This window comes from Boleophthalmus pectinirostris, unplaced genomic scaffold (assembly GCF_026225935.1).
Source record: "Boleophthalmus pectinirostris isolate CB_2022bp ecotype Guang Dong unplaced genomic scaffold, ASM2622593v1 HiC_scaffold_16, whole genome shotgun sequence".
NCBI classification, from domain to species: Eukaryota; Metazoa; Chordata; class Actinopteri; order Gobiiformes; family Gobiidae; genus Boleophthalmus; species Boleophthalmus pectinirostris.
The window spans coordinates 36,788,973-36,813,972 of NW_026571095.1; the positions used below are offsets into that span (position 1 = coordinate 36,788,973).

The following is a 25,000-nucleotide window of genomic DNA, read 5'->3' on the forward strand; positions in this document are numbered from 1 at the left end:
ATTCGTGTATGGGGGCGCTCTGGATTGTGTGGCGCGGTTGTTTTTTGATGCGGTTAGAGGCTTAAACCGTAAACCTGTTCGAAGACGTGGAACAGAAAACGTAAGTCACTAGAAATTAATTTAGGTGTTTTTGTTCATAAACGATCAGAAGAAGTTAATTTTTGTGTGTTTTCTTCAGTTATTTCATTACTGATTTAGGTCTTTCGTGGGTTAGGCCTAATTCAATAACAATTTGTTTGGGAACAACTCTGGGGTGAAAGGTCCAGGGCTGTTTTTTGGTCCCAGTCCGTTCCTGCTTAAAGCCAAAGTATCGGTTTTGGAACTGGAAAATCTGGATGGGTGCATCTCTAGACGATTTGAGGAGATGTACAAATAATTTCCCTTGTGGAGCAATAAGATTTATTCAAGTCTAGTACTTTTCGCAGAGGGTTTCAGAGCTCTGGGCCACAGAGACGAGTCCGTGTCCGGAGTTTAAACATGTGATAAAGTGTTAAAGTGTAAGTGAGCGTCGGGTTTCGTACTGATGGCGCTGATGAAGTCGTGGAAAAGGCCGTAGGGAAACAGAGGCTCAGGCAGCTCCCTGAAGAACATCTTCAGAGCTCCGGTCGTCACGTGGATGTCCTCCCATTTACCGTCCGACAGGTTCACCTTCTCATCTGAAACACAGAGGCATGGAAAACGGTAACAAGAAGACGGAAAAACACACACGGAACACGGGAAAAAGAACACTGAACACGGAAAAAAGAACACTGAACACGGAAAAACACACACGGAAAAACACACACTGAATATGGAAACAAGAAGACGGAACAACACACACGGAACACGAAAAAACACACACTGAACATGGAAAAACACACACTGAACACGGAAACAAGAAGAAGGAAAAACACACGGAACACGGAAAAACACACACTGAACACGGAAACAAGAAGAAGGAAAAACACACGGAACACGGAAAAACACACACTGAACACGGAAACACAAAAACTAAACACGGAAACACGAACACTGAACACGGAAAAACACACACTGAACACGGAAAAACACACACTGAACACGGAAAACACACACTGAACACGGAAAAACACACACTGAACACGGAAAAACACACACTGAACACGGAAACAAGAAGACGGAACAACACACACGGAACACGAAAAAACACACCCTGAACACGGAAAAACACACACTGAACATGGAAACAAGAAGACGGAAAAACACACGGAACACACGGAAAAACACACACTGAATATGGAAAAACACACACTGAATATGGAAAAACACACACTGAATATGGAAAAACACACACTGAACACGGAAACAAGAAGACGGAAAAAACACACGGAACACGGAAAAACACACACTGAATATGGAAAAACACACACTGAACACGGAAAAACACACACTGAACACGGAAACAAGAAGATGGAAAAACACACGGAACACGGAAAAACACACACTAAATATGGAAAAACACACAGGAAACACAAAAAAACACACACTGAACACAGAAAAACACACACTGAACACAAAAAACACACACAAACACACTGAACACAGAAAAACACACACTGAACACGGAAAAACACACACTGAACACAGAAAAACACACACTGAACACAGAAAACACACACTGAACACAGAAAAACACACACTGAACACGAAAAACACACTGAACAGAGAAAACGCACAAACACACACACTGAACACGGGAACACGAACACGGAAACACACTCACACTGATCAGAATTCAGGTCACATTTTAAAGGCGTCTAAATCGTTCACATTCTTCCACTTAAATACCTGCAGACTTTATAATTTGACTGTCGAACCAGAACGAGACACTTTCTCACACGACTCATTTCACACAAACATGACCGACGTGTTTCTCTGTTTCTCTGTTTTTAGGTCATTCAACATTTTAGAGTTTCATCCTGACAAGACTTTTTTGTAAGCAAAAACAAGCAGAGCGTTTACTGACATTTTGAGCTCGTTAACCAGAGTTCGCTTATTGTTTTATTGTGTAGAGCCTGTTGGTTTTAAACACAGGGAGTTTCTTGTCAAAACACTGAAGCCACCAGAGGGCGCCCAAGAACACCCACTTTTTTTTACTGCCATTTATGAAAAAAAAAAAAAAAAATGCATTTAAATGTTAGGCGATCGCAGTGTCGGGAACTACAGTTGTAATCACATCTTTCCCCACGTCTTCCTGGTTTGTGATGTAAGTATGAATAGAACTTATTCCTAACTACCTTCTAATCATTACAACCATGAAAAGCGATTTATCTTCAGACATCGTTATCTTATCTGCAGTTGTTAAAGTGCATGTAGAAAGCCGCGCTCTCAACAGGAGCCTCCAGGCCTCCGTAGAAACGCGAAAACATTCAGAACCGAGGTTGGTGCCGTTTGCTCAGTGACAGAAGAGTGAAGTAAAGCAGCAGTGGTCCCCAAACTTTTTTGCACCACAGACCAGTTTTATATCCAACAATATTTCCTGGACCGGAGGAGGTTGGGGGAGGCGCGGTGCGCAGTCCCCGCAGCATGGTTAAGTCCTGGCTAAGTCCTGTTTTAGTCTTGTTTTAGTCCTGTTTTAAGACCTGTGTTAGAACTGTTTTAAGACCTATTTTAGACCTGTTTTAGGTCCTGTTTTAGTACTGTTTTAGACCCTGTTTGAGACCCTGTTTGAGACCCTGTTTGAGACCCTGTTTGAGACCTGGTTTTAAGACCTGTTTTAAGACCTGTTTTAAGACCTGTTTTAGACCCTGTTTTAGACCCTGTTTTAGTCCTGTTTTAAGACTTGTTTTAGACCTTGTTTTAGAACTGTTTTAGACCTGTTTTAGACTCTCTTTTAGTTCTGTTTTAAGACCTATTTTAGACCTGTTTTAGACCCTGTTTTAGACCCTGTTTTAGACCCTGTTTTAGACTCTGTTTTAGACTCTGTTTTAGACTCTGTTTTAGACTCTGTTTTAGACTCTGTTTTAAGACCTGTGTTAGAACTGTTTTAAACTCTCTTTTAGTCCTGTTTTAAGACCTATTTTAGACCTGTTTTAGGTCCTGTTTTAGTACTGTTTTAGACCCTGTTTTAGTCCTGTTTTAGTCCTGTTTTAGAACCTGTTTTAGTTCTGTTTTAGTCCTGTTTCAAAGCTGTTTTAAGACCTATTTTAGACCCTGTTTTAGTCCTGTTTTAAGACTTGTTTTAGACCTTGTTTTAGAACTGTTTTAGACTCTCTTTTAGTTCTGTTTTAAGACCTATTTTAGACCTGTTTTAGGCCGTTTTAGTCTGTGTTTAGACCCTGTTTTAGACCTGGTTTAAGTTCTGGTTTAAAGGCGTGGTCAGTGCGGCACACGGGATGTGGGGACGTGCATTTGCGGCCCGGTACCGGTCCCCAGCCCAGGGGTTTGGGGACTCCTGCAGTAAAGGACACCACCACTACAACCATGTTTCAAACAGAAGTGAAGAGAAACCTGGAGTATTTGGATATAATTCAAAACCACTTGTTTAAACTTTGGACACATGATGGTTTTAGTTTTCACTGGTCAACCGCTGTTTGCCTTGATGGCCCTGACCGCACGCCACTGGTCCCTACAATCCCTAGTATTTTTATTTGATGTTGGTAATGCAAATGTATATAATTGGCCCGATCGCAGCCACACTTTAGCCCGAAGACCCCAACATAACTTTTCTTACTGCCCCCTGAAGGCCTGGACCAGTACTGTTCGGAAAGAGGGACTCACCGTGGTTGACGGCGAAGCGCAGTTTCTGGATGACGGCGAGATTCCCACTGACCCTGTACAGACCGTCCACGCTCAGACCTGCAAAGGATCATGGGAAAGGAACATTAAACAAACATGGGACTTGCTGCTGAGTGCTGAGACTTCAGAAAAAAGTGCGTTTTAAACACAAATAAACTAAACTTGTATATCGATCACATTTATGTACTTGATTTTGAATTCTAACAATCGACTCTTCTGCAATTAAACCAACCGACCAACCACATTTAGACGACAGCTTTAATTCCAAATAAAGATTAATTCCACTTAAAAAAAAAAACATGTACACTCTTAGCTCCTAATCACTCCTAAAGAAAATGATTATTCGGAATTAAACTTAATTTCGAACACATTTTTGTTGCCTGAAAACTGAGAGAAATGTTGAGATTAGAGGTGTAAAAACAGGGACTCTACAGATTTTATAAACAACACCATGTGCCTGAAATACTTGGTTATCTTTGTAAGTTTTTGTAAAGTCTTTGTAAATTTTTTGTTAAGTCGTAGAGGTGTTGTCGTGTGTGAAGCGACCCACCGTTGGTCTCCACGTGTTCGATGCAGAGTTTGACGAATCGCGGGACGCTGGAGTTTTCCCGTTGGCACAGACTGGACAGACTGCAGCCGAACACCTGGTCTGGAGACAACAGCACAGACAAAAAAACTCAAAAACACAGTTTTAAAACTGTGAAAATGAGCAAAACTAACTCAAGGTCGCCACACACTACAGGAGAATTTACACGATTAAACCAGGACTAAAACAGGTCTAAAACCAGGTCTAAACCAGGTCTAAAACCAGGTCTAAACCAGGTCTAAAACCAGGTCTAAACCAGGTCTAAAACCAGGTCTAAACCAGGTCTAAACCAGGACTAAACTAGGACTAAACCAGGACTAATCCAGGACTAAATCAGGACTAAAATCAGGTCTAAACCAGGACTATAAGAGGACTAAAACAGGACTAAAACCAGGACTAAATTTAGGACTAAAACCAGGTCTAAACCAGGTCTAAAACAGGACTGAACCAGGACTAAACCAGAACTAAACCAGGACTAAACCAGGTCTAATCCAGGACTGAACCAGGACTAAAACCAGGTCTAAACCAGGACTAAAACCAGGACAAAATTTAGGACTAAAACCAGGTCTAAAACAGGACTAAACCAAGACTAAACCAGGTCTAAATTTAGGACTAAAACCACGACTAAACCAGGACTAAAACCAGGACAAAACCGTTTTTAGTCCTGGTCTGGTCCCAGTCTCAGTCCCGGTCTCAATCACGGTCTGGTCCTGGTCCTGTTCCCGGTCTCACTCCTGGTCCTAACGACAAATTGTAGAAAGAAAACACATCTGCATGGAGACGAGAAAACCACAAAAAAAAGTTACCCTGGACCTGAGGAGACACATTTAATACTTAATACTATAAAAACATTTACATAGTTTTAAATGGACTAAAGTCTTTATCCGCCAGCAGGGGGCGCTGTTACCTTTGATATAACCCTTGTCCCGGACGGCCTGCAGAGTCGGGCGCCTCGTCAGGAACTTCTTCAGCTTGTGTTTGGTTTTGTGCTCGGACACGTCGAGGCTGCTGCCGCTCTTCAGACCTGCACAGCGATGGTTATGAACATTATTTAACACGTTTTCATCTGGCAGCACTTTACTCGGCTTCTTTTGTGTTTTATCACATGTGAAAACAGCGAACACACTGAAAATACATCACAGAATCATGAGGAGCGCTGAAAAACATGACGTTATCTTTCACAAAAGGTTCAACACCAAAAGGAAAAACAGTTAGAACTTCAGATTTCATATTTTCTTACACATTTTACTTCTGTTTCCAGTGTTTGTTATGATTCATATCTGTAGTTTAATCCCCGACCTCCGTGTAATCTGCATTTAATCGACGATAAATGATAAAACTGAAACTGTGTGTGACCTCTGACCTTTCTCTTTCTTGGAGTCCCTGTGCTCGTGTTTGTCTTCTCGTCCCGGAGACTCGGGCAGGTCATCGTCCATCCCCTCGTCCGACTCCCAGGCCTAAAAAACGTGACAGTTTTATGATCCATGTAAACCGTGTGACCTCACAGTATTAGGATTCTCATACTCACGTGCGCGCTCTCATACTCACGTGCACGCTCTCATACTCACGTGCACGCTCTCATACTCACGTGCACGCTCTCATACTCACGTGCACGCTCTCACACTCTCATACTCACGTGCATGCTCTTTCGTACTCACGTGCATGCTCTTTCGTACTCACGTGCATGCTCTTTCGTACTCACGTGCGCGCTCTCACACTCACGTGCGCGCTCTCACACTCACGTGCGCGCTCTCACACTCACGTGCGCGCTCTCACACTCACGTGCGCGCTCTCACATTCCCGTGCACGCTCTCATACTCTCATGCACGCTCATACTCTCGTGCGCTCTCACACTCTCATACTCACGTGCACGCTCTTTCGTACTCACGTGCGCTCTTTCGTACTCACGTGCGCGCTCTCACACTCACGTGCGCTCTTCACACTCACGTGCGCTCTCACACTCACGTGCGCTCTCACACTCACGTGCGCGCGCTCTCACACTCACGTGCGCGCTCACACTCTCGTGCGCGCTCTCATACTCACATGCACGCTCTTTCGTACTCACGTGCGCGCTGATGCAGTCCTGCAGCGCTCGGAGCCACTCTTGGACCAGGGCCTCGTTGTCGGACTGGATCAGGACCTCGGTTCCCTGACGCGTCTTCAGCTGAAACAAAACGAATGTCAAACCTCCACGAAACCACAGAGTCGGAGTTTAAATACGACTTCTTCGGCAATATCGACTTTCCTGTTTTTGTGCAGAGGCAAAAACACTGAAGAATGAGACTCTGAAACGGTAAATTACTCGACTAAATACATGTGTTCGTTAAGTGGAGTTGTAGACCGTGCACTGGCCAATCAGAGAAGTTCTTCTTCTTCACTTGCCGCTTTATTGGTCCATCGGAAAATAGAGTCCCGCGGTCACTTCTGTTGCGGCTTGTTAATGTGTTGTGGCTTTTTAATGTGTTGTGGCTTTTCTGATGTGTTGCGGCTTGTTAATGTGTTGCGGCATTTGCATTTGTGTTGTGGCTTTTTAATGTGTTGTGGCATTTGTGTTTGTGTTGTGGCTTCTTCATGTGTTGCGGCATTTTAATGTGTTGTGGCGTTTGTATTTGTTGCGGCGTTTGCATTAAAATAGAGTCTTGCGGTAATTTCCATTGTGGTTTTTTAATGTGTTGTGGCTTGTTAATATGTTGTGGCTTTTTATGTGTTGTGACTTTTTAATGTGTTGCAGCATTTGCGTTTGTGTTGTGGCATTTGTGTTTGTTGCAGCGTTTGCATTAAAATAGAGTCTCGCGGTCATTTCCGTTGTGGCTTTTGTTGTTTTGTTGTTGTTTTTGTCGTGTTGTGGCATTTGCATTTGTTGTGGCGTTTGCGTAATGTAATAATCTGTAATAAACCGGAGAGTGTGTCGTTACCTCCACGACGTGCTTCTTGCTGGAACGATCTTTGGGCGCCCAGTCCACAGACGCTCCCCTCAGATCCACCGTCAGCTCCGGTTTGGACTGACCCCCGAACTGCAACGACAACAACAACACGGTCTAGACCTGATCCCAGCCCGGTCCGAGTCCAGTCCTGGTCCAAACCGGCTCTAGTCCTGGGCCAGTCCTGGTCTGTGTTTACACCAAAATAAAAGTTCTAGGTTTTCTAAAACGATTATCGAAACCAAATACTCATTTTTCGCAGGTATCGATACTAAAAACTTGACAGGACAGAGCAGAAATGTTCCTGAATGTGTTTAGAAAAGCACAGAGACTAGGACCTGATTTAGACCTGGTTTACACCTGGTTTACACCTGGTTTACACCTGGTTTACACCTGGTTTAGACCTGGTTTAGACCTGGTTTAGACCTGGTTTAGACCTGGACCACTATGGAACCTACCTGAACCACTGAGGGATTATACAGATATAAGACACATGGGACTAGAACTAAACCAGGACTAACCCAAGACTAAACCAGGACCAAGCCAGGACCAAACCAGGACTAAACCAGGATTAAACAAGGACTAAACCAGGACTAAACCAGGATTAAACAAGGACTAAACAAGGACTAAACCAGGTCTAAACCAGGTCTAAACCAGGACTAAACCAGGACTAAACCAGGGCAAAACCAGGACTAAACCAGGACTAAACCGGGACTAAACCGGGACAAAACCAGGGACTAAACCAGAACTAAACCAGGACTAAACCAAGACTAAACCAAGACTAAACCAAGACTAAACCGGATCTAAACCGGGACTAAACCAGGACTAAATCAGGACTTACCCAGGTCTATATATATGTGTGCATATGTGAGACTCACCCAGCTGCTGCCCCCTGTCTGTCCTTTGGTGAACAGCAGCGTGGAGCCCTGCAGCACCGTCCACGAAGACGTCCAGTTTTTCCTGAACACAAAACTCGGGATTAGAAATAAAAACGTGAAAAGTCCTTCGAGTGTTAAAGACGAGATCTAAAAACGCAAAAACTGTTTTAATTTCTCCCAATAAAAATCCTACCTGACTTTCTTTCCGTTCTCTGTGATCTTGGTCATGTTCAGGACGCCGCATTTTTCAGACGGCTGCAACAGAAAGAGACGGAGACAGAGAGATAAGAGAAGGAAAAACAAGAATATTTACATTTACAAAACTAAGAACAGAATCCGTCAAACCGTCACCGACAGAAACACAGACAGAAAAACCACCTCAAAGTTTATATTTTCACGGTTTCACGGTCCATCAACATTCCACATTTGATGGATTTTCATGATTTATTTTTTGTTTGGACGTCATATTTACAAAGCTGCTGAGTCTCCATAACGATATTTTTGAACTTTCATCGACAATTTAAAACAAAAAACAAATCCTCCATTCGACTTTTAATCATGTTTACTTTGTTTTAACGAAATGTGGCCGAAACCTGTCACATGCACAAAGCGTCTCTCCGCGCTCGATCGTTTTTCTCTCCGCGCTCGAACGTTTCTCTCGCCGCACTTGATCCTCCGCACTCGATCGTTTCTCTCTCCGCACTCGATCGTTCCTCTCGCCGCACTCGATCGTTTCTCTCCGCACTCAATCTCTTCTCTCTCTGCGCTCGATCGTTTCTCTCGCCGCACTTGATCCTCCGCACTCGATCGTTTCTCTCCCCGCGCTCGATCGTTTCTCTCCCCGCGCTCGATCGTTTCTCTCCCCGCGCTCGATCGTTTCTCTCCCCGCGCTCGATCGTTCCTCTCACCGCGCTCGATCGTTCCTCTCTCCGCGCTCGATCGTTTCTTCTCTCCGCGCTCGATCGTTCCTCTCTCCGCGCTCGATCGTTTCTCTCTCCGCGCTCGATCGTTTCTCTCTCCGCGCTCGATCGTTCTCTCGCATCGTTTCTCTCTCCGCGCTCGATCGTTTCTCTCTCCGCGCTCGATCGTTCTCTCTCCGCGCTCGATCGTTTCTCTCTCCGCGCTCGATCGATCGTTCTCTCTCCGCGCTCGCTCGATCGTTTCTCTCCGCGCTCGATCGATCGTCATCGTTCTCTCTCCGCGCTCGATCATTTCTCTCCGCGCTCGATCGTTTCTCTCCCCGCGCTCGATCGTTTCTCTCTGCGCTCGATCATTCCTCTCTCTGCACTTGATCGTTCCTCTCTCCGCACTCGATCGTTTCTCTCTCTGCACTCGATCGTTTTTCTCTCGCCGCACTCGATCCTCCGCACTCGATCGTTTCTCTCTCCGCACTCGATCGTTTCTCTCTCCGCACTCGATCGTTTCTCTCTCCGCACTCGATCGTTTCTCTCTCCGCGCTCGATCGTTTCTCTCCGCACTCGATCGCTCTTCTCTCCGCACTCGATCGCTTCTCTCTGCACTCGATCGTTTTTCTCCCCGCACTCGATCATTTCAGGCATTTCTCATTCGCTCTCAGTCACACTCTAAAGAAGGAGAGACGCTTCACCCGCCCCGGGGCAGACCAACGCACATGTGGCTGCCGATCTGCACCAAAAGCCTCCGCCACAACCACCACCAGCCAAACACCAAGACACAAGCTGAAAAAGTGTAAGAAGTGCCTTGCCCAAGGACACACCAGCTCGACCCAGTGCTGCGCTCGACCGCCCCAAAAGTCAGAAGAAGCGAAAGTGTCCAGAGGCGACGTCGCTCTGGTCGTGGTGGATGTTTTTTGTTTGTTTAGAGTTTTATTTTACGGTGTAAGAAACAGATTTATTTTTTTTTAAGTTACTTCTGCTGACGTCGTGCTGTCGCTCCACATTCCCTCGTAAAACTACAGGTGTAACGGAAAAACGTACGGAAAACTAAAAACTCAAATGAGAAATTTAACAGGGTTTAAAATTCTAAATCTGATTAAATAAATTGTCTTCCATCGTTGACCACTTCAAAATATTTTCCTTAAAGTAACCTTAACCTAAACCCTAACCTAAACCTTAACTTAAACTTTAACCCTCACCTAAACCATAAACCTAAACCAAACCCCAAACTAACTTTAACCAACCTATAACCTAAACTAAATCCTAAGATATCCTTAACCAAACCGTAACCTGATTTAAACCCTCGCTTAAACCATAACCAAAACCTAAACCAAACCCTAAACGCTGACCAAACCCATAAACTAAACCAAACCTTAACCTAAACTTTAACCAACCCTAACCTAAACCAAACCTTTAACCTAAACCACACCCTAACCTTAACCAAAACTAAACCGTAACCTAACTTTAACCAAACTATAACATAATCTTAACCAAACCCTAACCTAAACCTTAACCAACCCATAACCTAAACTAAACCCAAACCTAACCTAGACCAAACCCGAACCCATAAACTAAACCAAACCCTAACCTTAACTAACCTGTAGACTAAACCTAAACCTGACTCAGTTTCCTGACTTTACCAGATAAACCGTGTAAACTCTCCCGTCTCCAAACGTTCCAGGGCCCGTCCCTCCCGACCCCACATTCTGAACCCTGTATGAACCTGCAGGAACAGGCCTCCGCACTTTTATGACTCCACGTTTTGTTCTGTGGCGTAAGACGAGAAAAGGCTCACGGGCGAAAACACGAACACGTCGGCCGCTCCAGCTCCCCAAAAAAAAATTATCTGACTTTAAATCTCAGAAACAGAAAACCCAAATCTGTTCCTCAAATGACGTCCCTCCGGAGGGCACCGTCACTAATTTTTCCCAGTTTTATTCAAGAAATCTCACTTTTTGTGTTGCTATTTTTGACCAATCTGATCTAAACCAAGGACTAAATGAAGACTAAAGCAGGACTAAATCACTTTTTTGACTAATCTGATCCACGCCAACAGGAAAGAGGAGCATAATTTGTCGTTTCTTGGGCCAAAATGCAGAAATCTGTGTTTGTGAACGATCGTAAAGCAGAAATATGGAGCGACAGAAATCTGGAAATGTGCCGTTTAATCTGAAAAGTTTCCAGCGCACACGCATGTAGAACACCCCCAGAGTGACGTCACAGTGTGTGTGTGTGTGTGTGTGTGTGTGTGTTTTGGTACTGACAGATGTGGGAGAGTCCGGAACTTGGACCCTGAGACCTGCTGCAGGATCCTGGACACAAGAGATCAGAGTCAGACCAGAGTCAGACCGGAGTCAGACCGGAGTCAGACCGGAGTCAGACCGGAGTCAGACCGGAGTCAGACCGGAGTCAGACCGGAGTCAGACCAGAGTCAGACCAGAGTCAGACCAGAGTCAGACCAGAGGCCAGACCGTGATGAGACCGGAGTCAGACTCAGAGGAGGATTTATGTGATGTTTCAGGTTTGATTTTGGTCTGAATGAGATTTGGAATCAGTTTTAAAATCAGGATAATTTGATTATTTTTGTTATTTTTGGATTCAAAGCTGCAGTTTCGTCTGTTTCATTTGTCGTCCAGGTAGAATCTGTGGCAGAGGAGAAATTCAATTTGGACAAAGTTTGTTTGGTTTTTTTGGTTGAATCCGTTTCTCATCCAAGCTGAGTCTTCAGTTGTGGTCAGACGCTGGTGGACACTGCTCGCCTCGGTCTTGAAGGTGCTTGGACTCGGTCTTGTCTCGGTCTTGAAGGTGCTTGGACTCAGGGTCTTGTCTCGGTCTTGAAGGCGCTTGGACTCGGTCTTGTCTCGGTCTTGAAGGCGCTTGGACTCGGGGTCTTGTCTCGGTCTTGAAGGCGCTTGGACTCGGGGTCTTGTCTCGGTCTTGAAGGTGCTTGGACTCGGTCTTGTCTCGGTCTTGAAGGCGCTTGGACTCGGTCTTGTCTCGGTCTCAAGGTCTGACACTCGACAAGTGATAATACTGAATAATAATAATATGTAAAATAGAAATAAATGTTGAAAATGACAAAGATGGTCTTGATTCGGTCTCGATGGGCTGTGGTCTTGGTCTTGTCTGAATCTCGGGGTTTAAAAGTCTCAGTTTTGTCTTGGTCTCAACCTTCAGTGGTCTTGGTCTTGTCTCAGTCTTGGGACCCTGTGGTCTGGGACTGGTCTTGGTCTCGATTAGTGCGGTCTTCATCACAACACGAGGAAGATATACAATATAAAAGATATAAAACAGTGTCTGATCTGAAGAAGCAGTGTGGATGAATCCGAAACGTATTTGACAAAAAAAACCAAAAACTTTTGTTGACAAATTGAATTTCTCCTTTTGCCGTTGTTCTCCTGAGAGTGCAGGAGTGTTTGTTCAGCGTCCTTCAGTCTGATCTGTGTTTAACTCTGACGTAACAGTTCCTGGGTCAGTTTTATGATAAAGACAAACAGAGATATCAGAGAAGGACACTGTGTTCGAGTCTTTTGTTTGTCATTCGCTGCGTTCGACGTCGGAATCTTTCATTGTTATTCACAATTATCTGTTGTCTGATCACAGTTTCATGCTGATTAAAAGTGTAATCGTCTTGACTTTTACAGATTGAAAAGCAGAAGATCGGTTGTGTGTGTTTTGATTTGATTTGCGCCGCAGACGGAGCAGAGTGCGGCGCAGTGACGAGGATCACTGACTCTGAGCGGCGGGTACGGCTGCAGACGAGCCGAGCCCCAACGCACACGCCGCGATTTCAGACGCTGCAAGAAACACTTTAAACACTTTAAACTCTGTAAGAAACACTTGAAACACTTTAAACTCTACAAGAAACACTTTAAACACTTTAAACTCTACAAGAAACACTTGAAACACTTTAAACTCTAAAAGAAACACTTGAAACACTTTAAACTCTACAAGAAACACTTTAAACACTTTAAACTCTAAAAGAAACACTTTAAAGGGTTTCTTGCAGTGTTTAAACACTTTAAACGGACGTAGCTCTTTTATTATCAACCAACACATAGAAATAACAGACTGTGTGTGTGTGTGTGTGTGTGTGTGTGTATTGTGTGTGTGTGTGTGTGTGTGTGTGTGTGTGTACCTTCTCGGTGGGCTCCAGGATGTGTGTACTGTGTCTCCACTTGGTCAGGACGATGGGGTCGACGTTGCGTCGGTCCAGACTCCGGGTTTTGGCTCCGTCTGTGTTCAGGTTTGGAGGCGAATGATTCAACTGAAGAACACAAGAACAACACACAATCACACACACACAAACACACACACACACAACAGTACAGTGTGTGAGTGTGTTACAGACACAAGTGGAACTCAATGACAACAAACATTTTACAGAGAAAAACATTCAGAAAACTGAACCCTTAGAATTTAACAGTTTAATCTCAGAGGCACAAAAGAATTTGAGAACAGGTTTGTCTGTCGTACTGGAGCAGAAAACCGACGCCCTGAAGGCTTCAGGATAAAGTCAGGACCTGGAGGACGGAGGAGCTGAGACACGAGACACTTCACTTTAATCAACACAGAGAACACAGCTCCCTCAAGATCAGGATTTAAGGGAGGTGTTCATGTCCCACCAGGAGGAAGCCCCGGGAAAGACCCAGGACACACTGGAGGGACGATGTCTACCTTCAGTCTGCACCTGAAGTGACCCAAATCTGATTTTTTGGCCCCTATGTTTCTGTATCTGATCTTTTAATGTCAGTCTGAACCACACAGATCCAATTTTTTCCAAATACGACCCAGGACACTGAAAACTGATCCATATCTGATCTTTAACATGTGACTTCAGTGTGAACGGTCAGGTCACATTCATCCACCTACACGTTATCAACAAGACACAAACGTCACTATTCTGCGCTGAAGTAGGAGAAAACTGTTAATGAACTCTGTGTGACTGAAGTGAAGCACATCTCCACTCACCACAAAACACCACGACCAAAAACCTCGTCCTTCTCCTTCTCAATCTCCTCCTTAAAACAAGTCAGTTGTTCATGTTGTGGCTCCGGTACGAGAGGAACTTTAAAATCTCCAGGTGCTCGATGCTGCGTCCATGTTTGGACAACTTGTGTAAACACAGAGACGCTCGCTGCGGTTGACGTCGTCGTGTCTCCAGTGTCACATGTGGGACACTTTCGGACCGTTTAATGTTCACACTGGAGTCACATACAAGTCACATTTAACTGGAAATGTGAACGACCTCGAAAAAACATCAGATTTCACAAAAAAATCTGAATTGAGCGTTAAGCCCTGCAGTCTGAACGTAGCCTAAGTCTCTGGACTGGACTGGGAACACCTCAGGTTCCCCCAGAGGAGCTGGAGGAAGTGTTTGGGGTGAAGGAAGTACACGTAAAAGAGCGTTCGCCCAGAAGGTGGTGCATAAACAAGACCGACCCAACTGAAGAAAAGAGCTACATGTGGTGCCTCAGACACTTTAATCTAAAGACCGACACGTTACAGGATTTTTTTTTGTTTTAAATGATTTTTAAAGTGTATTAAAAAGTGCAGACCACAGACACGAGGAGAATCTGATCAGATTTTAAATCTCCGATCACAAAGACTGCAGTGGGATCTGTGTGTAAATAAATGTGAGAGTCTGTGATGGCGTCAGATGTTTCCTGTCTCCAGTGGCTCTGAGATTCTGAAGTGTCAAAGATCAGACTTTGCACTTCTAGTTTTTATAATTATTTGTGAAATGTGGAGCAAAACTTCAGATACATGAGAAGAGAAGCAAATCGCAGCAGAAATCAGACAAATCCTCCTGTAGCATGAGGCGCCTTTTAGTGTCACAAAAATAAACCCAGTAAAATAAAAAAAAGTACCTTGGGCAGTTCCCACTCAGACCTGGAGGCGTCGGCGGTCGCGTAAAACGGTCGTCCTCGCTCGCCGTCGGGCTTCAGCCACTGACCACAAACAAACAAACAAAAACAAACAAATGACGTTAAATGAGAGTTTTTTTTTGTATTTAAAACAATAAAACACCATCAAAATAGATTTAACTTAAACACAACGGACTCCAGGCGCTCCACAAAAGTAGAAAAAGTAAAAAAAATCTGAAAAATATAGTTAAAAGGCCAAAGTCGACATGTTTCGACATTGACTGCTCTTCATCAGGGCTTCCTTCAAGACGATTTTTTTACTTTTTCTACTTTTTTGTTGTGTGTAAGTTTTGATCCTTTTTCCAAGAGCATCTTCTACCTGCTCCGACTGACTGGAACAACCTGAAGCAAACAGTCACATTTGTGTTCCTTCTACCATCAAAACAGAATCTGACTGTCAAATCTTTTTTAAATGTCAAATGTCAAAGTCGGCTTGACCCTGACCTGCCGTGTGTTCATGTTGTGACTGTAGCTTCTTATTGTAGTTTTGTTGACGTTGTTGGGGCTCGGATTGTCGTGTATTTTTTGTGTATGTCTCTGTGTGATGGATAGAATTATTATTTGATGCTCCTGACCCCCAATTCACACCAAAGCCCAACGGCGCGTAAGTGCAGCAGCACAGCACACGAGCAGCAGACACGCAGCTTTACAACTCCATTTGAACCGGTCTGACAGTGTAACACCGACAGAGTCATACACACGTCCAACGAGCGTCTGACGCTGACGCTGCTCCAGAGGTTGGAGTTCTAATTTTGCAGCGTCAACGGCGCGTCTCCAAGTTTTTAGCAGGGGAAAGACAGGAAATAAACACGTGATGTCAAAATAAACTTCCGATGCCCTTTCAAAATAACGTAACCAAAGTCAAGACAACGACGTAAACAACGCACACTGTGTCCAAGGAAATGTTCATGAAGGACGACGAAAAGTTCATCCTCGAAGTGGAGAAATAGAACGTGATTTATGATGTCAGACACCAATTCTACAAGGACTCAGGACTAAGTCAGGACTAAACCAGGACTAAACCAGATCCAAAACTCACTGTCTGAATGTGCTCAGAGGTCCTTCCGTGTCGACCAGAGTGACCGCGGGCGAAAGGACCGGTGCAGAGCTCGGAGACGAGGCGGTACGTGCAGCAGTCGCTGTTTTCGGACACACTGCTCCACGAGGCTCAGGGTTCACTTTCTCTCTCTCCAAGATTAGTCCTGGTTTAGACCTGGTTTAGACCTGGTTTAGTCCTGGTTTAGTCCTGGTTTAGTCCTGGTTTAGTCCTGGTTTAGACCTGGTTTAGAAATGGTCCAGAATGATAAAACTCGCCCGTTTCAGCGACTATTTGCCCGTATCCTTCGGTGCATTACTCTGTATCCACATATAAACGTATCAGCCTTATTATCTGGACGGACATAAGATTTTAATCACACTCATAATGTTTGTTAATTATAGGTGATTTTACCTTATTAAAGAAAAAAAACAAAACAAAAAAACTGCGGTGTTTAATGTGCGTGTTAATAGATTTAAACCTCATTAAACGCAAACGTGTTGCAGTTGTACTTAATTCACATTCTACCTTAATACACTTTAGAACATAAAATAAATGATAAAAAGCAAGTACAAAATGTGATGTCTGAAAACAGTGAAGATGTGCAGGCTGCAGCAGGAGCGTCTCTGGTGTGAATTGAAACTTTGAAATGTACATGTACGAGCAGCTCCGCCTACGTTTAACGCTGCTGCAGCTCCTGGTGTGACTTCGGGGTCATTCTTGCTGCTTCAGTCAAATTTTATTAGATAGCCGCTCAATTTGGTGGACAAAATTGTTGGTGGCACCTGGCGGCAACTTCAGAATCTGGTCTCACCTCTGCACCTGGACCGAGCCCGCTGCCGCCGCCGCCGCCGCCGCCGCCGCCGCCGCCTCCGCCCCCTCCTCCTCCCTGGTCCCGGGCGCGCGGCGGTTTCCACGTGCGCTCCCCCGTGCTCTGGTTCACGTAGTAGAGGCGTCCGTTCGGGTCCCGGTGGGTGTCCCAGTCACCGCAGGACGACAGGGGCGCACCTGACGGCTGGGGGGGCGCCGAGGACCCGCCCAGCCTCAGGTCCTGCAGGTTTGAGTGGAGCGAGTCCGAACCCGACTGTGGAAAAACAAGAGGACCAGTCAGAAGAGTCACAGGGACAGGAGCAGACAGGAGCAGACAGGAGCAGACAGGAGCAGACAGGAGCAGGCAGGAGCAGACAGGAGCAGGCAGGAGCAGACAGGAGCAGGCAGGAGCAGACAGGAGCAGGGAGCAGGAGCAGGGAGCAGGCAGGAGCAGGCAGGAGCAGACAGGAGCAGACAGGAGCAGGCAGGAGCAGACAGGAGCAGACAGGAGCAGACAGGAGCAGGCAGGAGCAGGCAGGAGCAAGTGCAGCAGACATGACCCAATATCGAATAGTTTGATATGGCGGTGGTGTCATGATTCGATACTCGCGTTGATTCGATACTCGCGTTGGGTCGATACTCGCGTTGGGTCGATACTCGCGTTGGGTCGATACTCGCGTTGGGTCGATACTCGCGTTGGGTCGATACTCGCGTTGGGTCGATACTCGCATTGGGTCGATACTGGTATCATGATTCGATACTCATGTTGGGTCGATACTCGTGTTGATTCGATACCCGCGTTGATTCGATACTCGCGTTGGGTCGATACTGGTATCATGATTCGATACTCATGTTGGGTCGATACTCGTGTTGATTCGATACCCGCGTTGATTCGATACTCGTGTTGGGTCGATACTCATGTTGATTCCATTCTCGCATTGATTCAATACTTGGGTTGATTTGATACTGGTATCATGATTCGATACTCGTGTTGGGTTGATACTGGTATCATGATTCGATACTCGTGTTGGGTTGATACTGGTATCATGATTCGATACTCGTGTTGTGTTGATACTGGTATCATGATTCGATACTCGTGTTGGGTTGATACTGGTATCATGATTCGATACTCGATACTGATTCGTACTCGTGTTGGGTTGATACTGGTATCATGATTCGATACTCGTGTTGATTCGATACTCGTGTTGATTCGATACTCGTGTTGATTCGATACTCGTGTTGATTCGACACTCGCGTTGATTCGACACTCGCGTTGATTCGACACTCGCGTTGATTCGATACTCTTGTTGATTTGATACTGGTATCATGATTCGATACTCGTGTTTATTCGATACTCGCGTTGGGTCGACACTCATGTTCCTTCATGTTTTCTCTCTGTTGTCGTTTATTTATTTTCTTTCCTCAAGTTGAGGTCAAACGGCTCCAACCTGCTGCACAACATTCTGCTCTCTACCGCCGACTAACTCTCTCTCTCATCACTCTCTCAGCTTTCTCTCTTTCTCTCTTTCTATGTTTCTGTCTCTCTCAGAAGTGAGTTCAGGGTTTTGGCCTCCAAAGTATTTTCTGTCTCTCCTGTCCTGATCTGTGGGAAAAAAACAGCGTCTGAGAAACGACTTCATCACATCATCACATCATTGTGGAGCATGAAAACCACAGGTGAGGTTTGACTTTGACGCAACACCGCAGACACGAACGTCACAAACGTCACAAACGTCACAAACGTCACAAACGTCACAAACGTCACAAACGTCACAAACGTCACAAGGTAGTCCTGTTTTAGTCCTGTTTTAGTCCTGTTTTAGTCCTGTTTTAGTCCTGTTTTAGTCCTGTTTTAGTCCTAGTTTAGTCCATTATCCATTTTTTCCATTTTTCATTTAAACACAAAATCAAAAACAGAAAAAATAAATCTTTATCGTTTTTTTTTTTTTGTTTTTTTTTTTTCATTTTGGTTTTGGAGACAAATAATGAAGAAAATAGTTGTTTTTTTAGTTTTCTTATTTTTGGTTTTAATTTGAAAAATGACTGAATGAACGACACACGGATTGACTCTCCACAGCAGTGGTGCTCAATACGTCGATCCTGATCTACCAGTCGATCGCCAAGGTCGTGTGGGTAGATCGCCGTGTCTCGTCTCAGACTCGATCGCGTTTGGACTCGGTCTTGTCTCAACAAGTGTGATCATATTTCATTCCGGCCGCTGCTGTTGGTAATAAACTTGTAGCGGGTGCAGGAGCGTGTGGGGCGTCTCAGTGCAGCCTGTGCGCTCATTTGAAACCCGCGGAGACTCTACGGCGCATCACAAACACACACGCTCCCTACACACGGCTCGTCTGCGACAGCGTGTGCCCTCGTGTACCAGCGTGCATCACAGGGCAGATTAAACTTCCTAAACATCCTACCTGTCCATCTGCCTCACGTCAGCACGCCGCCCCTCGCCTTTTCACGCTCTCACCTTCCTGCGTACAGCCAACACAAGCCCCTCCCACAGTGCGGCTGATTAGAAGAACAAGACAAAACGTGGAGCAAAAACCAGTCTAAATTTGTGTTCCAGTGTTGGCACAAAGCAGGTCTACAGCATAGAGCGGATCTACAGAACAGACCTACTGCCACATTTGGCTGAACTTTGTCTAACAAAAGTGCACAAATCATTGGGACAGAGGAAAACAAACATCGCCGCTGGATTAAAGCAGCAATCGAAATACGGAAACGTACCCACAGGACTGTAAACCAGGACGAGGGGCTTTTTTACTCTCACACACCTGGGATACTGTCCTGAGGAAGTCGGACTGCAGATGGCGCTGTCGTCCTGCCTCCACCGGTAGGAAGACAGCGCCAAAACCTGTTTAAATCAGGTGACCGGACACATCACAGCAACATCACGTGACTCTGAGGAAGACGCTAGTGAACAGTCGGAACTGTCAGGTATGAAATAACACTCTCGGTCTGAAAAAAAGAACCTAATAACATAGAATATCGGAAGACCAAATGAATCTCATTGGACTAAAAGTGCACAAATGCATCTGTGTTTGTCACGATGTGCGTTTGGTTTGGTAAACGTGCAGAGGCTGGTAAATATCACTGCAAAACCAGAAAAGAATGTAACTCCAGTTTGGAATTTTAAAAAACAGGTTTAAAAATCTTCCTTCACTTTTTTCACAGTTTTGTGTAAAGTGCCAGAGGAAGTTCTCTTAAAGAAGAGGTTCTTAAACTGTGGGTGAGGGTCCAAAAAAGGGGCACAGAGTGTTTCAGTGCAGTTTGTTTGGCTTTGTATCAGGTCGATCATTTTGTCTTGGTCATTTTGTAAGTAGCTCACATGATGAAAAAGTGTGAACACCTCTGATCTACAGTATTTTCTGTTTGTCATGTGGCCCTGATCTGTGGGAAAAACGCGTCTGAGAAATGACTTCATCACACTGTCACGTCTGAAAAGCATCTGAAAACCACAGGTGAGGTTTGACTTTGACGTGACACCGCAGACACGAGCGTCACAAACGTCGCGAGCGTCAGACGGATCGTTCCCTGGAGCGTCCGGAGCCGCTCGTCCCGCTGAAGTTTTTCCCGAACAAACGACAGAGGAAAGAAAAACCCGGAGCAGAACAAACGACGGTGAAGCTCCACCGCCGTGTTTGTCATGAGTCACCAGCGTTTCATCCCGACGCTGCCGCAGACGTGAAAGAGTTCTCCAGTTTGTAGAGAAGAAAAAGAAAGAACCATTCTCTCCGTTCCTTTCTCTCTCTCCCTCCTGCTCTCACTCTCTTTTTTTTTTCTTTTCTGTGAATGTTTTGAATTCAAACCAGTTTTTCCAGTTCTCCAGGTAAATGACAGAAGTGACCCAAAGAAAATTTCCCACGAAGATCAGACAGAACAGAACCAGAAGAACAGAACCAGAGGAGAAGAACCAGAGGAACAGAACCAGAAGAACAGAACCAGAGGAGAAGAACCAGAGGAACAGAACCAGAAGAACAGAACCAGAGGAACAGAACCAGAAGAACAAAACCAGAGGAGAAGAACCAGAGGAATAGAACCAGAAGAACAGAACAAGAGGAGAAGAACCAGAGAAGAACAGAACCAGAGGAACAGAACCAGAGGAACAGAACCAGAGAACCAGAACAGAACAGAGAACAGAAAGAACAGAACCAGAAGAAGAACCAGAGGAACAAAACCAGAGGAGAAGAACCAGAGGAATAGAACCAGAAGAACAGAACAAGAGGAGAAGAACCAGAAGAACAAGAACAGAGAAGAACAGAACCAGAGGAACAGAACCAGAGGCGAAGAACCATAGGAGAAGAACTAGAGAAGCAGAACCACAGGAGAAGAACCAGAGGAGAAAAACCAAAGGAACAAGAGGAGAAGATCCAGAGAACATCTCTACAATCATACGAGTCAGTTGTTTCATTTTTAGCAGCAGAGTTTGTTCTGAGCGTCGGGTTCTGTACAAACACAAACACACTGACCTGCAGCTGCTCGGTGGAGCTGGAGCTCAGGTCGGACTCGGACTCGTGGCTCCAGGACTCGTTCTGGTGACTGTCCACGTCCAGAGGTTTCCTCTGCAGCTCCGGGGAGCGCCCCCTGGAGCGAGGGAGGGTACTGCCACTGCTGCTGTGTCTGAGGAGACCCGGAGGGTCGGGGGCCCGCTCCGAGTCCCACTGCCCCGAGTCGGGCCCCGAGGTGGGACTGTGGAGCGGACTGTCCCCGGACTGTGCCGAGCGCCGCCGCGAGCGCGACTCCCGCCGACCCAGACCCTCCCCCGGCAGCTCCAGGGCGCCCGGTTTGACCCAGAGGGAGGGGGCGGGGCCGGGCTGAGAGGGGGCGGGGCCTGTCTCAGAGGGGGCGGGGCCGGGCTGAGAGGGGGCGTGTCCCGGCGGGGGCTTGGGCGGCGTGGAGGGGGCGTGTCTCGGGGGCATGAGCGCCTTGCGGACCTCGCGGACGTACTGCGCCGGGACGTAGAAGGCTTTGGAGGCTTCATCGCGCCGCACCTGCCACCAGTCCTCGTTCGTCTTCTTCACCAGCAGGAAACACTCGCCCGCTCGGATCGAGATCAGACGGTCCTTGGACTTGTACTCGTAGTCGTACTCCACCTCCACGTACGGCTGCCCGGGGGCGAGCGGCAGGCCGGTCATGGCGCCCGTGGACGGCGGGGCGGAGCATCAGCTGTGGACAGAGACAGAGAGACGTGAGGAGGACATAAAGACATGACGAGGACGTGAGGACATAAGGACGTGAGGACATAAGGACGTGAGGACATAAGGACGTGAGGACATGAGGAGGACGTGAGGAGGATTTCAAAACACTGTTCTCTTGTGAAATCCGCACGTTTAAAGTGACGACGTTGATCTGAGGAGGAAGTTACATCAGAGCTTCCTGTTCCTGTCACGTTTCTGATTTCACAAAAACAAACGAACTCAACTGGAACTAAATCACAAACTCAAGTCCTCAGTCCTGGTTTAGTCCTGGTTCAGTCCTGGTTTAGTCCTGGTTCAGTCCTGGTTTAGACCTGGTTTTGTCCTTGGACGTGTTTTAAACATTAACTTTGAACTGAATCTTTTTATTAAACCATAAATCTCAAATCTAATCACCGTCCTGTCAGAAAAAACTGTTCTCTGTAACTGTAGTGGTGCAGTAAAAGAAAAAAAAAAAAAAAAAAAAAGTTAAAATACACACAAAAAAAAAAAAAACACCACAAAAACTAAAAAAAAAAAAAAAAAAAAAAAAAAAAAAGTAAAAACACACACACTCACAAAATATATAGAAATAAATTACAGATGTATTCTCTAAAAAAAATATAACCCCCATCAAAAAAAACAACAACAAACAAACAAAATTACATATGTATTCTCTGTAAATGTAGTGGTGCAATAAAAAAATAAATAAAAATAAAATACTGAAAAAAATACAGAAAAAGTGGCGCAGTAAAAAAACAAAAAAACATAAAAAATCAATAACACACACACACACACAAAATTAAATAAAATAAAAATAAATACACAAAAAACAAAACAAAAGTACAGAAGAAAATGACATGTATTTTCTGAACTGTAGTGGTGCTTTAACAAACACGACTGTAACAAATGAGGTTTTTTATTTTTATACACTGAGACTCCATGTCCCATAATCCTCTGTTCTAATGTAGTTTACATCAAGACTCCATGTCCCATAATCCTCTGTTCTAATGTAGTTTACATCAAGACTCCATGTCCCATAATCCTCTGTTCTAATGTAGTTTACATCAAGACTCCATGTCCCATAATCCTCTGTTCTAATGTAGTTTACATCAAGACTCCATGTCCCATAATCCTCTGTTCTAATGTAGTTTACATCAAGACTCCATGTCCCATAATCCTCTGTTCTAATGTAATTTACATCAAGACTCCATGTCCCATAATCCTCTGTTCTAATGTAGTTTACAAAGAGACTCCATGTCCCATAATCCTCTATTCTAATATAGTTTACATCAAAACTCCATGTCCCATAATCCTCTATTCTAATGTAGTTTACACCGAGACTCCATGTCCCATAATCCTCTATTCTAATGTAGTTTACATCAAGACTCCATGTCCCATAATCCTCTGTTCTAATGTAGTTTACAAAGTCCATGTCCCATAATCCTCTATTCTAATATAGTTTACATCAAAACTCCATGTCCCATAATCCTCTATTCTAATGTAGTTTACACCGAGACTCCATGTCCCATAATCCTCTGTTCTAATGTAGTTTACATCAAGACTCCATGTCCCATAATCCTCTGTTCTAATGTAGTTTACACTGAGACTCCATGTCCCATAATCCCCTGTTCTAATGTAGTTTACATCAAGACTCCATGTCCCATAATCCTCTGTTCTAATGTCGTTTACATCAAGACTCCATGTCCCATAATCCTCTGTTCTAATGTCGTTTACATCAAGACTCCATGTCCCATAATCCTCTGTTCTAATGTAGTTTACACCGAGACTCCATGTCCCATAATCCTCTGTTCTAATGTCGTTTACATCAAGACTCCATGTCCCATAATCCTCTGTTCTAATGTAGTTTACATCAAGACTCCATGTCCCATAATCCTCTGTTCTAATGTCGTTTACATCAAGACTCCATGTCCCATAATCCTCTGTTCTGTTGTAGTTTCCTCATCACAAACACACACTGTTGAGTTGTGTTTTGGTTCATTCACACAAATAAATCTGCACATTTAAGCGGAGTTCTTCTGTCAAACTGAAAACACTCTGTTCCACCTCGTGATGTCATCGTGTGGTGATACAGGAAGTGCTCCGCTGTGTTTTTAAACTCCACACACCTTCACTAGAATCACCTGGATCATTTCAGACCTGGAATTGTCAACGTCTACGGAATTAAAGGAGGAAAATTCTCCAGTCTGGGATCTAACAGGGAAAAAACCAGAGTGATGCTTTAAATCTCCACGGAGACCCGCCCCCTGGTTCTGGTTCTGGACTTTTTTTGTTCATTTGTCCCACAGATTTGAAGTTTAAAGCTCAGGACAAATCGGCTCTAAAGACCACAAGACCTGGACTTCTACTTCTACTTCTTAGTTACTTTCTCCTGGTTTAGTTCTGGTTTAGTTCTGGTTTAGTCCCGGTTTAGTCCCGGTTTAGTCCCGGTTTAGTCCTGGTTTAGTCCCGGTTTAGTTCTGGTTTAGACTGGTTTAGTTTGGTTTAGTCCTGGTTTAGTCCTGTTTAGACCTGGTTTAGTTCCTGGTTTAGACCTGGTTTAGACCTGGTTTAGACCTGGTTTAGACCTGGTTTAGTCCCGGTTTAGTCCCGGTAGCAGCAGCAGTAGTAGTAGCAGTAGTACTTTTGTAACATTTATTTTACTATAATCACTGGTTTTCTTTTAGACAATACTTTGGCACATTCCTCTGCTATAGTAATAGGAGTAGTATTTGTAGCAGTAGTAGTAGTAGTTCTACTAGTACTACTAGTAGTAGTAATAGAAGTACTTTGATATAATTTATTTTACAATAATCACACTGGTTTTCTTTTACACAGTACTTTGGCACCCTCCTCCGTCATAGTAGTAGTAGTAATACTACTAGTAGTAGTAATCATAGTAATGGTAAAGTAGTAGTAGTAGTCATAGTAGTAGTATTTGTACATTTTAATGGTAAATGATCACATTTTTCTATAGCACTTTTCCACCTTC

At 44.8% G+C, this 25,000-nt stretch overlaps 1 protein-coding gene across 2 annotated transcripts in view; it reads right to left on the reverse strand.

The window, feature by feature from the left end:
* The window catches only part of LOC110174500 (rho GTPase-activating protein 12-like), a 42,923-nt gene that overhangs the window by 14,941 nt on the left and 2,982 nt on the right, over positions 1 to 25,000 (reverse strand). Inside the window, exons 2-15 of one of the 2 annotated variants that reach the window (XM_055151643.1) lie at positions 21,304 to 22,000; positions 16,833 to 17,102; positions 14,926 to 15,006; positions 13,194 to 13,322; positions 11,320 to 11,367; positions 8,335 to 8,396; positions 8,142 to 8,223; positions 7,258 to 7,356; positions 6,408 to 6,506; positions 5,706 to 5,799; positions 5,250 to 5,366; positions 4,307 to 4,405; positions 3,739 to 3,816; positions 522 to 656 (exon numbers count right to left, since the gene is read on the reverse strand). In XM_055151643.1, the coding sequence (XP_055007618.1) occupies positions 522 to 656; positions 3,739 to 3,816; positions 4,307 to 4,405; positions 5,250 to 5,366; positions 5,706 to 5,799; positions 6,408 to 6,506; positions 7,258 to 7,356; positions 8,142 to 8,223; positions 8,335 to 8,396; positions 11,320 to 11,367; positions 13,194 to 13,322; positions 14,926 to 15,006; positions 16,833 to 17,102; positions 21,304 to 21,969 (2,059 nt within the window). In that variant the 5' untranslated portion in view covers positions 21,970 to 22,000. The remainder of the gene's footprint in view (positions 1 to 521; positions 657 to 3,738; positions 3,817 to 4,306; positions 4,406 to 5,249; positions 5,367 to 5,705; positions 5,800 to 6,407; positions 6,507 to 7,257; positions 7,357 to 8,141; positions 8,224 to 8,334; positions 8,397 to 11,319; positions 11,368 to 13,193; positions 13,323 to 14,925; positions 15,007 to 16,832; positions 17,103 to 21,303; positions 22,001 to 25,000) is intronic. The other variant, XM_055151644.1, reaches the window with a different exon arrangement.